Source organism: Oncorhynchus nerka, linkage group LG8 (genome assembly GCF_034236695.1).
Source record: "Oncorhynchus nerka isolate Pitt River linkage group LG8, Oner_Uvic_2.0, whole genome shotgun sequence".
In the NCBI taxonomy this organism is placed as follows: domain Eukaryota; kingdom Metazoa; phylum Chordata; class Actinopteri; order Salmoniformes; family Salmonidae; genus Oncorhynchus; species Oncorhynchus nerka.
The window spans coordinates 24,582,732-24,598,705 of record NC_088403.1 but is presented as its reverse complement, the minus strand read 5'-3'; the positions used below and the strand labels follow the sequence as shown (position 1 = coordinate 24,598,705).

Sequence of the window (15,974 nt, the reverse complement as noted above, 5' to 3'; positions counted from 1 at the left end):
TGTTTAGGACTTTAGAACAATGTTTAAGACTTTATAACTATGTTTAAGACTTTATATCTATGTTTAGGACATTATAACTATGTTTAAGACTTTATAACTATGTTTAAGACTTTATAACTATGTTTAGGACATTATAACTATGTTTAGGACATTATAACTATGTTTAGGACTTTAGAACAATGTTTAAGACTTTATAACTATGTTTAGGACATTATAACTATGTTTAGGACTTTAGAACAATGTTTAAGACTTTATAACTATGTTTAAGACTTTTTAACTATGTTTAGGACATTATAACTATGTTTAGGACATTTTAACTATGTTTAGGACTTTAGAACAATGTTTAAGACTTTATAACTATGTTTAGGACATTATAACTATGTTTAAGACTTTATAACTATGTTTAAGACTTTATAACTATGTTTAGGACATTATAACTATGTTGATGACTTTATAACTATGTTTAGGACTTTATAACTATGTTTATGTTTAGGACTTTATAACTATGTTTAGGACTTTAGAACTATGTTTAGGACTTTATAACTATGTTTAGACTTTAGAACAATGTTTAAGACTTTATAACTATGTTTAGGACTTTATATTATGTTTAGGACTTTATAACTATGTTTAAGACTTTATAACTATGTTTAAGACTTTATAACTATGTTTAGGACATTATAACTATGTTTAGGACTTTATAACTATGTTTAGGATTTAGAACAATGTTTAGACTTTATAACTATGTTTAGGACTTTAGAACAATGTTTAAGACTTTATAACTATGTTTAAGACTTTATAACTATGTTTAGGACTTTATAACTATGTTTAAGACTTTATAACTATGTTTAAGACTTTATAACTATGTTTAGGACTTTATAACTATGTTTAAGACTTTATAACTATGTTTAAGACTTTATAACTATGTTTAGGAGTTTAGGACTTTATTTAATAACTATGTTTAGGACATTATAACTATGTTTAGGACTTTAGACAATGTTTAAGACTTTATAACTATGTTTAAGACTTTATAACTATGTTTAGGACATTATAACTATGTTTAGGACATTATAACTATGTTTAGGACTTTAGAACAATGTTTAAGACTTTATAACTATGTTTAAGACTTTATAACTATGTTTAGGACTTTATAACTATGTTTAAGACTTTATAACTATGTTTAGGACTTTATAACTATGTTTAGGACTTTATAACTATGTTTATAACTATGACTTTATAACTATGTTTAGGACTATAACTATGTTTAGGACTTTAGAACAATGTTTATAACTATGTTTAGGACTTTATAACTATGTTTAGGACTTTATAACTATGTTTAGGACTTTATAACTATGTTTAGGACTTTATAACTATGTTTAGGACTTTATAACTATGTTTAGGACTTTAGAACAATGTTTAAGACTTTATAACTATGTTTAAGACTTTATATCTATGTTTAGGACATTATAACTATGTTTAAGACTTTATAACTATGTTTAAGACTTTATAACTATGTTTAAGACTTTATAACTATGTTTAGGACATTATAACTATGTTGATGACTTTATAACTATGTTTAGGACTTTATAACTTATAAATATGTTTAGGACTTTAGAACAATGTTTAGGACTTTATAACTATGTTTAGGAGTTTAGGACTTTATAACTATGTTTAGGACTTTAGAACAATGTTTAGGACTTTATAACTATGTTTAAGACTTTATAACTATGTTTAGGACTTATAACTAACTTTATGTTTAGGACTTTATAACTATTATACCTATGTTTAGGACTTTATAACTATGTTTAGGACTTTATAACAATGTTTAGGACTTTATAACTATGTTTAGGACTTTATAACTATGTTTAGGACTTTATAACTTTATAACTATGTTTAGGACTTTATAACTATGTTTAAGACTTTATAACTATGTTTAAGACTTTATAACTATGTTTAGGATTATAACTATTATAACTATGTTTAGGACTTTATAACTGTGTTTAGGACTTTAGAACAATGTTTAGGACTTTATAACTATGTTTAGGACTTTATAACTATGAACAATGTTTAAGACTTTATAACTTGTTTATAATAACTATGTTTAGGACTTTATAACTATGTTTAGGACTTTAGAACAATGTTTATTTATAACTATGTTTAGGACTTTATAACTATGTTTAGGGCTTTATAACTATGTTTAGAGCTTTATAACTATGTTTAGGACTTTATAACTATGTTTAGGACTTTATAACTATGTTTAGGACTTTATAACTATGTTGATGACTTTATAACTATGTTTAGGACTTTATAACTATGTTTAGGACTTTAGAACAATGTTTAGGACTTTATAACTATGTTTAGGACATTATAACTATGTTTAGGACTTTAGAACAATGTTTAGGACTTTATAACTATGTTTAGGACTTTATACTATGTTGTAGTAGCCAATAGGATAACTTTGATTCCTACTGTTCATCTGAACACAACTAGACCTGAGCACAAATACAACTACTGTTATATTAGTATGTACACCGTAGGCTATTTCATTTAAACTTGTAAGGAATACAACTCTGCTTTTGGGTATCAAATGCAGAATATTTCTAATAACTTGGCAGAAGAGAGTATATTAGTACATTCAGTCACAGACGAGGCTTTCCTTTTTGTCTTCCTTGACAGGACAGCCCTCTTGTTTAATCTGCCCTCTTAAGACGGTGTCACCTGCTCTCCTGTGTGTGTGTGTGTGTGTGTGTGTTGTTTAGACCCTGCCTCTTTCTGAACATGATGCCCTGGGACTTAATTACTCTTCAGAGACACAGACTCATTCTCTGCAGTAATAGGGTCCTAATTGGGGGAGTCAAAACACTAATACCACTATCAGTACGGGGACCTCAGCTGGTTGTCCAGGGCGATGTCACCTGGGCCCAGATTCACAAAACCTTCTTAAGAAGAAATGTCTTATTAACTGACCTTTTAACCTTAACTATAGACTAAAGAAGAAAGTTAAATATTAGTTGCTATTCCTCAAAAATGTTCTTGGAAATGTTCTTGGGCTATTTCTTGTGTTTTTCCTAAAGCAAAAAATTAAGAAGAGATTCTTGAAAATAAAGCTTTTGGAAATGTTCTTAATTCCAAGATAGCTTGTCTTAAACTCAGGGCTGTGAGAGAATAAACTCATGAAAGCAATTGAACATGTTTAATTCACTCACAAACTTCATCTGAAAGTTTAAGTATTGATTATTTTAAACCCAAGAACATGTTTTAGAACAGTAATCCGTGTACGAAATATGCTAACATGATTGCCATTGCTAGCTAGATAGCAAGCTAAATCAGTTGCCTGGCAACAAACATCTTAAGAAGATTTGTAAGAAGATATTTGAGAAGTTAGTATGAAAAGCATTGCAGTGTTGCGGCGTCACTACAAAAAAAAGATCCAGGCTGTGTCACGGGGACAGCGCACAATTGGCCCAGTGTCGTCCGGGTTAGGGGAGGGTTTGGCCAGGGGGGCTTTACTTAGCTCATTGCGCTATAGCGTCTCTTTGTGGCGGGCCGGGCGCCTGCAGGTTGACTTCAGTAATCAGTTGAATGGTGTTTCCTCTGACACATTGGTGCAACTGGCTTCTGGGTTAAGCGGTCAGGTGTTAAAAAGCGTGAATGGCGGGTCATGTTTCGGAGGACGCATGACTCGACCTTTGCCTCATTGGCGAGTTGCAGCGATGAGACAAGACCGCAATTGGAGCGCAATTGGATATCACAGAATTGGGGAGAAAAGGGGGTCAAATTAAAACAACAAAAAAGTTGATGTTTTTGCGTAAGAAGTGTTTTGTGAATCTGGGCCCAGGTCAGTATGAGGGATTTCTGTTTTCCCATCTCACAAAAAAAGGGGTTTTGACAACCCCCACTGTGGGTGTAGGCTAGGATCAGTGCCTGAGTTTGTATTCTCCCCACCAACTGTTTACTTTGAAGGTGAACCAGGAACCCCAATTTGACCCAAAGCTCCAAATAGGTTTTTGTCCATCCTGGATCTTTTTTTATGGGGATGACAGGACCTTCTCGCCGGGCATGGCTCCTGCTGTGCCAAGCTGCTATTTTAGCTCACAGAAGCTGAGGGGCCAGGCTGAGGAGGGGCTGCACTGAATAGAATGTTCCTCTGGGATGTGAAGAGGAAAGAGGGAGCAGTTGGGGCTGGTTGGCTTCCACTTGAGTGAGCAGGGAGTCGAGGAGGTCAGCTGGAAAAGTGCGGGGCTCAACTCACATCTCCTGGGGAAGAGTGGAGGCCTACTGTATGTAGGGCCATGCCCCGAGTGGGGCTAAAATAGGACCTGCCCTTGGATTTTACACCCCAATCGGTCTCATGGGTTTAGCTTGATGACGTGCAGTCCCAGAAGAAACATCAGTCTTGCAAATTCTCCATTCGAAATAGTACAAAGACATTTCAACCATGCCATACCAACAATAATGTATTTATCCTGAATGGTTGTAGTTCATTCAATGTTGTGATGGTATAACATATAATTTGTACTTTACTGTACTCACATACTTTGCTTTTCGTTTGCCCTTTGTTTTTGCAGACAGAGGTTAAAGTGGTTCAACACATTTGTTCTGGAGCAGATGTGAATTTGTGGATAATTGGATGATCATTAATGAGATTTAGGTCGCGTTGGCTTGCAGTATAGAATGAGCTCGCCATCTCCTGGAAAAACTGCGAACTGCACCAGAATAGCTGACAAAACGTATCGATAAATTGAGAATAAAGTGCATCAGGAAGACAGTTCGTCAGTTATCCACCACTGATAATGTTTCACTCTAAATATGTAGGTTATAGGTTTTCGATTAAATAAATACTAGTTCACAGTATGATAGTAAATTAAGAGGACGTAAATTGTCGCAAATGTGTCCAACATAACGACTGTCTGACCTGCTTTACGGTTGTCGAAAATACTAACACGTGTGTGCTGCCTCCTTATCAACTGTACGGAAGATACATCTGCGTCTATGTATGTTGACAGTCTTTTATTAATTACAATACCATCAATAGGAGTAAATTGAGTATACCGAATACTAGTTATTGAAGTATAAAAACATTGAATGGAATAGGCCGATCGATTGTTCTAAAACAATCAATGTTCTTTAGCAGTGTAGCTAGCTATTAGCCAAAAGCTAGCAAACGTGCCTGTTTATGTTGAGTCTTGCACATTTAAAGACAGTAAAATCATGGACAGTTCAACGGCAGTTCATCGTGATTAACTATACAAGAACCTCGATTTATGATTGAGGGGGATTTGGACTATACGTATGTCTTTGCTGGCTTGATGGGAGTTGATGGCATGAGTGTTGTTTATATGAGCCAAGGCTCTGCAGAGACTGTCACAGAACTAGAGTTAAAGCCAGCCGGGATGTCTTATGCAAGTGGATCTGTGTTTCCATTACGTAACCCTGTCTTTCAGAAAACCTAAAAATGGCCAAAAGTCTGCGAAGCAAATGGAAGCGGAAGATGCGTGCTGTGAAGAGAGCGAAGAACGCCCCTAAGGAACTGGCTCGGCTGAAGCAAGCCTTAGCCCACGGTGGCACAGGAGAGATCTCCATGAATGACATTCAGGACATAGCTACAGTGGTGCCAGCTGGGAAGATAAAGGAGAAGAAAGTGGATGTAGACATGGAGGCAGAGGAAGTCGATGGTGAGATCACACACAGATCAAACATTTTGTATCGTTTCCTATGTCTTGAGTTTTGATACCTTTTTGTTTTTGCATTGCAGATGGAAAGATGGACATGGACAGCAAGCGCAGTAAGACGACCCAATTGGACGAGCACGGACAGTACCCAACATGGATGAGCCAACGACAGGCCAAGAAACTGAAAGGCAAACGCATGACAAAAAAATCAGGAGGAAAGGCCAACAAAAAAAAGAAGGGCATTGCCTGGTAGCCTGGAGAAAACCAAAGGACTTCTGACTTAAAACCTGTGACACACACATGATCATTGAATACATGATCTTTCTGGACTTGAGTTGCCTGCCTTGTGTTCAAGTTAAATGGTGATATGAGGCAAAGGATCTATATTGTGCAACCCGTTGTCTGTAAGCTCTTTTTAATGTATGAAAGGAAACAACAGAGTTGTGTGTTGGGCACAATGGTATAGTACTGCATTGGCATACTTCACTTGAATGAAAGCCATGTTTTCTTATTGCTGTGGTATACAGAAGATGGTAGATTCTTTACACGTTACCTTAATAATGCTTAATAACCTGTTGTTGGGAGCTCCATTCTTGTTTGATTTGCTCCTCTTTCTGTAGCCTAGCCCATAGTTACAAAGACATTCATTATACATGCAACAAACTGTCCATATCATATTCTGGCTGTCACACAGAGTAAATAAATGTGTTTCTGTACATTAATACATTTTATTGATTACATGCAGTTGATTCTAGAAATGACCTTTTTAACCTGGTGTTTCAGATATGATGCTTTTCCAAAGTATGACAATGTAATTGAAGTTAAGGATTCCATCAATAGCCAAAATACAATTCTCTGTAGTTAATCATTATTGTTTTTAAACAAAACATTCCATAGCTAAATGACTTACATAATCCTTTGAAATGCAAGTGCATGAGAACATTCTGGAACATTTAGCAATCAGCGTTTATAGGGGGAAGGGCTGCATCCCACCCTGAGCAGTATGAAGCACAATGACTATCCATTATATATCATGACTACTGACCGGATATAAATCAATTGACTAGAAAACACATGGGGAGAATCTGAATTGTATACTCCTTGCGTCCTCTCTCCTCACCTCAAAACCCATTGGATGAGAAAGCCAGAGGTCCCTCCCCTCTGACCTCCAATGGGTATTAAGAAAGTGAGGATAGAGGAGTATGCAATTGAGATGCTCCCATGGTACAATCAAACTATACCTGTCCGATAGGATCAATATGCTGATGTCTCCCCTGTGAAAAGACCCACAGGTCCTATGGGCTCAGGTATATGTCTGTGTTGGAGACTGTATAGGCACGCTCACTACATCATTTTCACGAATGTAGCAGGGAAAAGTCCAATGCGTCCGTGACAGTGTCCCTTCCACCAGCCTTCGTCCACCATCTCTATGTTGGTGATGACATCATCCGGGTTGAAGGAGATCTCATCATCTGCCTCTTCATGTGTGAGAATAACATTATTTTAGGATTTTGTCTCCGAAAGGGTTTATAGACTTCTGTGTTGAGCAATGTTTAGCATTGATTTCTGTATTCATCCACAATGGAAGAAACAACATCACAGTATGACACAACGATATGATATCACAACGCAGTCATTGATACAGTAGACTACCTACCTCCCTGGTAGTCATAAATGGCCACTGCTGTCTGACCGCATGTCAGGTCCTCATAGTCATTATCCAAAGCTGTAGAGGGAACACATGGAAGGGTCAGTCTTTGATATGACACAGTAATGGGTTACCCATCCCCTCTACCCCACTGGGTGTGGCACACTGACCTGGAACAGGTTCTGGGAAGAAAGGTATTGGTGAGATATCCTCATACTCTCCCTCATCCTCCTGCTCTGGTTCTGATGGGGTCTGCTCCTGAGGTGGCTCTGCCTCCAGCAGGTCACTTGACCGTGGGGGCAGGCACGGGGGCTGGTCATAGTCTGGCTCCTCCTCTTCCTCCTGAGACCACAGAAAAGGAGGTGTGAATTTCACCTATTCATTTTATAACGTTGCAGTGAAGAAGAAATGGCCGTTTTTACGTCATCGGTGAGTTGCATTGAATTAAATCAGATATTTACCACTAGCTCAGGTTCATCTCTTGGTATCTGAGGCACTGCCCTGGCAGTGGGCAGCTGTGGTGGTTGGGGCTTCCTGTTGGTCTCTGGAACAGGTGGAGGTCTCTGCTCTTCAACAGGTGGAGGTCTCTGCTCTTCAACAGGTGGAGGCTGATGCTGCTCTGCTTCCTCCTCCCTGCTGTTCTGTTCCTACAAGAGATACATACCGCTGTGTCAGGGTGTGCATGTTTATTGGAGTAACATGTTTATTGCAGTGCCTGTTGTCTGCGTCGTGCCTCCTCCTGCTCTCTCTTCTCTCTAGCCTGTCTCCTGGCTCTCTCCTCCTCCGCTCGCTTTCTGTTCTCCTCGTCTGATGACCGAGCCAAGTTCTCAAAGCGAGCCTTCAGGTTGCCTGCCCCTGCACTTGCTGCACAGACAGACCGGAAAATCAAAAATTGTATTTTCCTCTTTGAACTTGAGAACTAAATGTTTAGCAAGCAGAACAACTTCAGCCCTTCTATGAGGAATTATAAAGAGCATACTTACATGCCTCCAATGGTATTGTCTTCTCATAGGCAGAGGTAGGGGATTCCATGTCTGTGAAGGCCACTGCACTCTATAGAGCGAATGGGGAACCATAATTCCAATCAATGAGACAACGTCATAGTCTGAGTGTGTTTGTACAGGTCAATGTAAAATGCATCAAGAATTACTGTCATCCTGAGTCGAGGGTCACGCAAGACTCACTTTATCCATGCGGTCTGTCTGGACGCCATGGCGTCCCCCAAAGCCCTTGGCATAGTCTGAACGTGGAGATCAAAGGTCAGTTTAATGTGGACATGGTCCTTGACTTTCACAAACACAACTGTGGTTACAACTGTGAGTAACTGACCTTTCTGTGACTCATGCTTCTCGGTCTCTCCCTTGTAGTCGTAACCTAAAGCAGCCTTGTCCACTTTCTCCTTCTCCACCCCAAACTTCCCCCCAAAACCCTTGGAATAGTCTGGTGAGGGAAAGTGAGGGATGAGGTTGTTTCAAATATGAATTAGAAATCTAATATTAATAATTGACCATGAAACGTTTCTACCTACAAACAGCCCACAGTACAGTTCCCCTCTAACCTTTCTGAGACTGGTGCTTCTCGGTCTCTCCCTTGTAGTCGTATCCCAAGGCAGCCTTGTCCACTTTCTCCTTCTCCACCCCATACTTACCTCCAAAACCCTTTGAATAGTCTGGCGAGGGAGATTGTGGGATATGTTTAAAATATGAACTAGAGATCCAATAACTGACCATGAAACATTTCTACTTAAAAACAACAGCCCACGGTACAGTTCCCCTCTAACCTTTCTGAGACTGGTGTTTCTCGGTCTCTCCCTTGTAGTCGTAACCTAAAGCAGCCTTGTCCACTTTCTCCTTCTCCACCCCATACTTCCCTCCAAAACCCTTTGAATAGTCTGAAAGATAAAAGCAGGGTGAGAGGTATGCCAGGAGTAGATGGGTAGGATAACAACATGCAGTCAACTTATTGGAAATCAGAACGTATGTGTATTAGATGTCCTGAAGGCTGTACCTTTCTGAGATGTATGCTGCTCCACCTCTCCCTTGTATTCAAAACCCATGGCAGACTACAGGGAGAGAGAAGGAATGTTCATCACCAGAACGATCCCTCATCCTGCTCATCAAATCCTGTGATATCTTTGTATTTGTCAGTAAGAGTATAGTTTCCTCACCTTATCCACACGGTCTTTCTGCACTCCAAATTTCCCCCCGAATCCTCTCTTTGCATCGGTCTGGGATGAGTGCTGCTCCACCTGCGCCACGTAGCCATGCCCCACTGCCCCCTGGGTAATTACACACACATAATACATCAACACAGGAAACGATCTTTGATAAACTGTTGAAGTCCATAAAAATTGCAATAGGTCAGCACACAGAACTGTACTGTCTGACAGCATACGTTTTGGGTTGAGCAGCATTGCACTAGAGGAAGCCTTGTGCTTGGTGAGTTATTTGCATTAGACTGAAGACCTTATGAGCGAAAAACACTATATATACAAAAGTATGTGGACACCCCTTCAAATTTGTGGATTTGGCTATTTCAGCCACACCCGTTGCTGCAAGGTGTATAAAATCAAGCACACAACCATGCAATCTCCATAGACAAACATTGGCAGTAGGATGGCCTTACTGAAGAGCTCAGTGACTTTCAACGTGGCCCCGTCATAGGATGCCACCTTTGCAACAAGTCAGTCCGTCAAATTTCTGCCCTGCCAGAGCTGCCCCAGTCAACTGTAAGTGCTGTTAAAGTGAGTGTGGAAACTTCTAGGCGCAACAAGTCTCTGCTGCAAAGTGGTAGGCCACAAAAGCTCACAGAACAGGACCGCAGAGTTCCAAACTGCCTATGGAAGCAACATCAGCACAATAACTGTTCATCTGGAGCTTCATGAAATGGGTTTCCATGGCCGAGGAGCCGCACACAAGCCTAAGATCCCCATGCGCAATGCCAAGCGTTGGCTGGAGGGGTGTGAAGCTCTCCGCCATTGGACTCTGGAGCAGTGGAAACGCGTTCTCTGGAGTGATGAATCACGCTTCACCATCTGGCAGTCTGATGGACTGGGTTTGGTAGATGCCAGGAGAACGCTACCTTCCCCAATGCATAGTGCCAACTGTAAAGTTTGGTGGAGATGGAATAATGGTCTGGGGCTGTTTTCCCTCTAGCGCCAGTAGAGGGAAACCTTAACACTACAGCATATGACATTCTAGACGATTTTGTGCTTCCAACTTTGTGGCAACAGTTTGGGGAAGGCCCTTTCCTGTTTCAGCATGACAATGCCCCCGTGCACAAAGCGAGGTCCATACAGAAATGGTTTGTTGAGATTGGTGTGGAAGAACTTGACTGGCCTGCACAGAGTCCTGACTTCAACCCCACATTTGGGATGAATTGAAACACCGACTGCGAGCTAAGCCTAATCACCCAACATCAGTGCCCGACCTCACTAATGCTCTTTTGCCTGAACGGAAGCAAGTCTCCACAACAATGTTCCAACATCTAGTGGAGTCTTCCCAGAAGAGTGGAGGCTGTTATAACAGCAAAGGGGGGGACCAACCACATATTAATGCCCATGATTCTGGAATGAGATGTTCGACGAGCAGGTGTCCATATACTTTTGGTCATGTAGTGTATGAACATCACATGATGACATGTTATAACCTAACCTTGTCCATGCGGTCTTTCTCCACTCCGAACTTCCCACCGTAACCGTAAGAGGCCTTGGGAGCCTCCGCTCGCTCCTTCTGCTTCCCCACCTCATGCTCCTGGGACACCTTCTGTCTCAGCTCTGATACACTGGGAAGATGCAGGGATGACACACACACACACGCAGGGAAATACACATATGCAAACATGCACACACACCAGAACTTTGTTGCATAAATTTATTTCCATTTGACATTATCTGCTGACACCGGGACTACATAGTTACACTCGTCTGTGGCTAACCCTTAGATTTACTCAGTCACCAACCCATATTTGGTAAGACTCACTGCTTGACAGCCTACACACTGTTTTCACTTCCTTTTCCTGTTTCTACAGAGTTAAAGCCGCAATACACAGCTGAGCTAACCATCCCCCATAGCTCTCCAACAGCATAAAACACCAATCATACTGTGATCGGTCTTTGATGTGTAACTTCTGGTCTGGCCACCTCAGGCTGACCACCCACCCCCAGTTAATGTTCAATGGTTACCTGATGTGTTCTTTTCGACCAGACCCCTCAATGGTCTTGGCCCCCCATCTCTGTTCCTGTTCTGACACATCATTCTGAAACACAGAACCCAAGTCCTTCTCATCACCTAACTGTAGTCTGAAGACCAAGGTGTCGTTGAAAACAGGACTGAAGCGCATCAAGCATAAACAAAACAGTAATTCCACTGGGAGAAAATATTGATTAGAGTGCTTTAGTAAATACACTAGCTCCATAAGGACCCTCGCTCCCTCCACCCCAGTAGCTAACCTCAAAGTCAGGGTCGGTCTCCCAGTCGTCCCCCTCTGCAACCTTTAAGCTCACGTTGTGTCCCACCACTGACTTCCACATCTAGGAAGAGAAACAAAACAGAAGATTTGTACTGTCAGTCTAAGCATAGTGTCTGTGTAAACACAAGAGGGACCACAGCTTGTTGGTCCCTGGTGTAAAAACAAGTTGAGAAACACTGCTTTAGTAAACACTGTATGTACCTTGTGAACAATCACCTGTTCCTGCAAATACAAATAAGCTTCAAGGCATTCAACATTTCCTCTGTCAGTGGAAAAATGGACAGCTGACCACAAGTATATAGTCTCATTCTGCTGAGGTCACAAAATAGGAAGTTGAGTTATTTATACAGCACTGAGCTGCAGTGCTCTCGTCATAAAATAACACACTATCATCATTAATGAATAGTTTAACAAAACACAAAGTAACCTGGTGGGTATCTTACAGCTGGGCACAGCTGTCCAGACTGATGTCAATTTAATGTAGGGCAGCTACCTGATTGTACCACACAAATTGCAGTCAGTTACACATTCAAAGCCTGGTAATTGCGGATATATCTAAAGGTTGTACATTTGAGGGACATGCTTTTGGCATTTTGATTAAGTTAAAAAGTAATACAAATGATTTAATTTAAAAAATAACGATGATAAAAGGAGCCATCTGGCTTATATTAACTCACCTGTTTGATGCGTGCATTGTCTGAAAGTGCACTTACCCAATATACTAGTAAAACTAAACATAAGTTGGCTATAATTTACACAGTAACTATTTATATCTTCTAAGTAGGCTAGACCTTCCGTTGATTCAACTTTGAAACAATATAACGTAACGTTAGCCAATGATGAGATCAGTACAGAACTAATCTGCAACTTCCTGAAAGACACGTTTAGAATTTCTAATATCACGGTGATAAATACTTCATTCAAATAAAGAAACATTATTTCATGGTAATTACACGTACCTTTGCGTTGCCAGACAACTTTCCTTGATGTAATAATGCCACAAATGTATATTTTCACAAGTCTCAACCAGAACGAGGATAGAGTCGCGCAAACAGTTGATGTAGGAAATAATGCGCGTGGCCGATGACATGCAAGTAGCTACGGACTTGCTACTGTATCAAAGCTGGACACAACTGTACTCAAAACGATAATGTTTGTTAATTAGTAAAAACACATTCTCATTCCGTAATAAACTGCAATAAACATCCATTTGTTTTCCCAATATATTTCAATTAAAAAAATAGCCCAAGAGTAACCAACACTGATCATACAGAGATTTGACACTTAAAGGACTAGATTTACTTTGCACCAGTTATTTTCATCAGGTCATAAATCACGTGTCATTCCCAATATTTGTCTGATCTTTGCACCAGTTATTTTCATCAGGTCATAAATCACGTGTCATTCCCAATATTTGTCTGATCTTTTCACCAGTTATGTTCTAACTAGTCCCCTTTGAAATTGACTGGTACACATCTAGTCCTATACTTCTCAGTGGGCTGTGCTGAAAAACACGTATCGTTATCATCCTCAATCATCATCAATCATCATGACAATTCACTCTATACAGCACAGTACAAGGTCATTAACAATAGAAGTTAACAGAGGACAAGTGAGTCACAAGATGTGTAGTGGGACACCAGACACCAAGAATACGTTTTTGAGTAGTCATTTTCCCCAGCAGTATTGTGTTCACCCACCATACATTGTAGTAGATTATGCGGTTTAAATGCGTAAGCAATAAATAATGCTAAATTATAGGAATCATAGATTGGATGGACATTATTTGTAGTGTCACAGAAAAAACACCAACACGATTTCATCTGGAATGGACAACATTACACCAGAATGGCAAATTAATCTGCCATAAAATCAATAGAATAAAACCCTCATCTGTGCACCAATGGCAGAAATTGGGGAATTGATTGGATAACCCACATCCAGTACATACATCCAGTACATACGACATACAAATACTACAGGAGTCAAATATGCCAATGACGGTGCTCTCTCTTTAATTACAGAGAAAACAAAGAGGACAAAGAGGGAAAAAGAAAACAAATAGATGGTGGTGGGAATGTAGTCATAGCAGGTTGTACACGTTTCAGTTGGTGTCCATTGTACATGAGAACATAGGAGAGAGAGAGAGAGATCTGAACAGATCCACAGATCCTAACCCTCACTCCATCCAGACATGAAGTGATCCTTTATTCTCCCCATTTAAAGGCACCTAAACCAACACGAATATAAAACGGTCTGAAAAACTAAACACCGTGTAAATCTACTGTATAGTGTCATTTCATGTTAGTTCCCCCAGGTACATTTAAAGATGCATAATATCCACGTCCCTTTATAGAAGTCTAACAAACAACAGTTCTGAGGTAGTGCAATACTGCTTCTCATTTCCTCTACAATAACATTTGACTGATCATGTACGCTAACGGTAACATATTAAATATTGATTGCTAACGGTAACATATTAAATATTGATTGCTAACGGTAACATATTAAATATTGAATCAAATCAATGATGGCAGAGGGTGTTTTTGAGTCCCAGTATATAAAAAAAAACGATTCACTTTGGTTAACAGGCTAAGACACATTATCGTTGTTTTTTTGTTGTATCAAAAGTGCATGGTCTGTGTGTGTGTGTGTGACGAGTCCTCTCCTATTCTACAGTATTGAATGTAACAATAATATGATATCGGTCTTGGAGAGGGGGTGGGTGGGTCTGTGTCACATGTCCGTTATCTCTCCATCTCTCTCCTCTCTCAGTCTCTAAGGGGTGGAGGGGGCCCTAAACGTAACCCCCCAGGCAGAGCAGTAGCAGCACGTGCACAGTGAGCAGGTAGAGGGACACCAGCAGGGGTGTGCGCTGGCGAGAGCAGAAGGACACGCGCAGCATTCTCATCAGGCCTGGTCCGTTGCTGCTCCGAATCTGATGGAGGGAGAGAGGGAGGGGGAGAGAGGGAGGGGGAGAGAGAGGGGGAGAGAGAGAGGGGGAGAGGGGGGGAGAGAGGGAGGGGGAGAGAGGGAGGGGGAGAGAGAGAGAGAGAGAGAGAGAGAGGGAGAGAGGGGGGAGAGGGAGAGAGGGGGGGAGAGAGGGAGGGGGAGAGAGGGAGGGGGAGAGAGGGAGGGGAAGAGAGAGAGGGAAGAGAGAGAGGGAAGAGAGGGAGGGGGAGAGAGGGAGGGGAGGGGAGAGAGGGGAGGGGGAGAGAGGGAGGGGGAGAGATGGAGAGGGAGAGGGAGAGAGAGAGAAGTATAGACAGTTACAGGAGGCAGTAGTAGTAGTAGTAGTAGTAGTAGTAACAGACCATTCTTACATGACAATGGTGAATGGACATTTCATCTTCAGATATGTATCCTGTGTAAATAATCCAGGGTGTTGGTTGGTACTTACTCGGGTGACAGAGCCTCCTGGTGGCTCAATGAGGACAGATGTCTCAGAAGCAGAGAACTGCCCTTCATGGGCCGACTGCCATTCACCCTGGTTGATCCTACGGCAGGTGAGCGAGGAGAGAGATACTGAGTAAATACTGTCTGACACACACAGGAAAGCACACAGACAAGTTCCAACACAAATATTCCAAACGATGACTTGAGGCCAATAATCCCATTATCAACACTGTACCTCTACAAATCACAGAGCAGAGCATCTCTATAGAGCCTGACAGTCACAGCAGCGAGCTGACATGCTCATTCCTCATTAGAATCACACTTTGTCAGTGAGTGTAGAGCTGTAGGAGAAGGCAGAGGATGACCCCTGTCATGTGACAGGTGACACTAAGCTGTGATAACTCTCTTACAGTTTGAGGCGGTCCTGGGCGGCCATTAGCTGCTCCTCCACAACCACCCTATACTGCTGCTCCTCATCCAGTCTGACAGGCACAATGAAAGGACACATTAGTATGTCAGACATGCTTGAGTTATCATGGGCTGGGGCTGTGTGGTGTTGAATGGGTTTGTTGTGTCTGTTCTGTTTGTTATTGTTCATTTTTTTTGCGTGTGTGTTTTGGTCATTGATAGAGAGAACGTGTGTGTGTACTGTATGCGTGCGTGTTTTGGTCATTGGTAGAGAGACCGTGTGTGTGTACTGTATACCTGTGTGTTTTGTTCATTGGTAGAGAGACCGTGTGTGTGTAATGTATGTGTGTGTGTGTGTGTTATGGTCATTGGTAGAGAGAATG

At 40.9% G+C, this 15,974-nt stretch overlaps 3 protein-coding genes across 4 annotated transcripts in view; 1 reads left to right on the top strand and 2 right to left on the bottom strand.

Moving 5' to 3' along the window:
• The first annotated feature begins 4,886 nt into the window (after positions 1-4,886).
• On the top strand, positions 4,887-6,391 carry LOC135572889 (protein LLP homolog). Its single transcript, XM_065021561.1, has 3 exons — positions 4,887-4,991; positions 5,442-5,672; positions 5,753-6,391. Exons 2-3 carry the CDS (start codon positions 5,453-5,455, stop codon positions 5,920-5,922), a joined length of 390 nt encoding a protein of 129 aa, XP_064877633.1. The 5' UTR covers positions 4,887-4,991; positions 5,442-5,452; the 3' UTR covers positions 5,923-6,391.
• LOC115132997 (src substrate cortactin-like) lies at positions 6,068-12,876 on the bottom strand. The gene is made up of 16 exons (XM_065021560.1): positions 12,747-12,876; positions 11,768-11,848; positions 11,501-11,574; positions 10,971-11,100; positions 9,485-9,595; positions 9,325-9,379; positions 9,098-9,208; positions 8,876-8,986; positions 8,647-8,757; positions 8,502-8,557; positions 8,301-8,370; positions 8,033-8,181; positions 7,779-7,964; positions 7,488-7,659; positions 7,327-7,395; positions 6,068-7,147 (listed from the first exon to the last, which is right to left on the bottom strand). The coding sequence occupies exons 2-16, from the start codon at positions 11,846-11,848 to the stop codon at positions 7,014-7,016; spliced, it is 1,620 nt and encodes a 539-aa protein (XP_064877632.1). The 5' UTR covers positions 12,747-12,876; the 3' UTR covers positions 6,068-7,013.
• A 120-nt stretch (positions 12,877-12,996) lies between these two features.
• The window catches only part of LOC115133797 (golgin subfamily B member 1-like), a 30,999-nt gene continuing 28,021 nt past the window's right edge, over positions 12,997-15,974 (bottom strand). For both annotated transcript variants that reach the window (XM_065021559.1, XM_065021558.1), the window contains 3 exons: positions 15,594-15,665; positions 15,188-15,284; positions 12,997-14,725 (listed from right to left, as the gene is read on the bottom strand). In XM_065021559.1, coding sequence (XP_064877631.1) covers positions 14,585-14,725; positions 15,188-15,284; positions 15,594-15,665 — 310 coding nt within the window. In that variant the 3' untranslated portion in view covers positions 12,997-14,584. The remainder of the gene's footprint in view (positions 14,726-15,187; positions 15,285-15,593; positions 15,666-15,974) is intronic.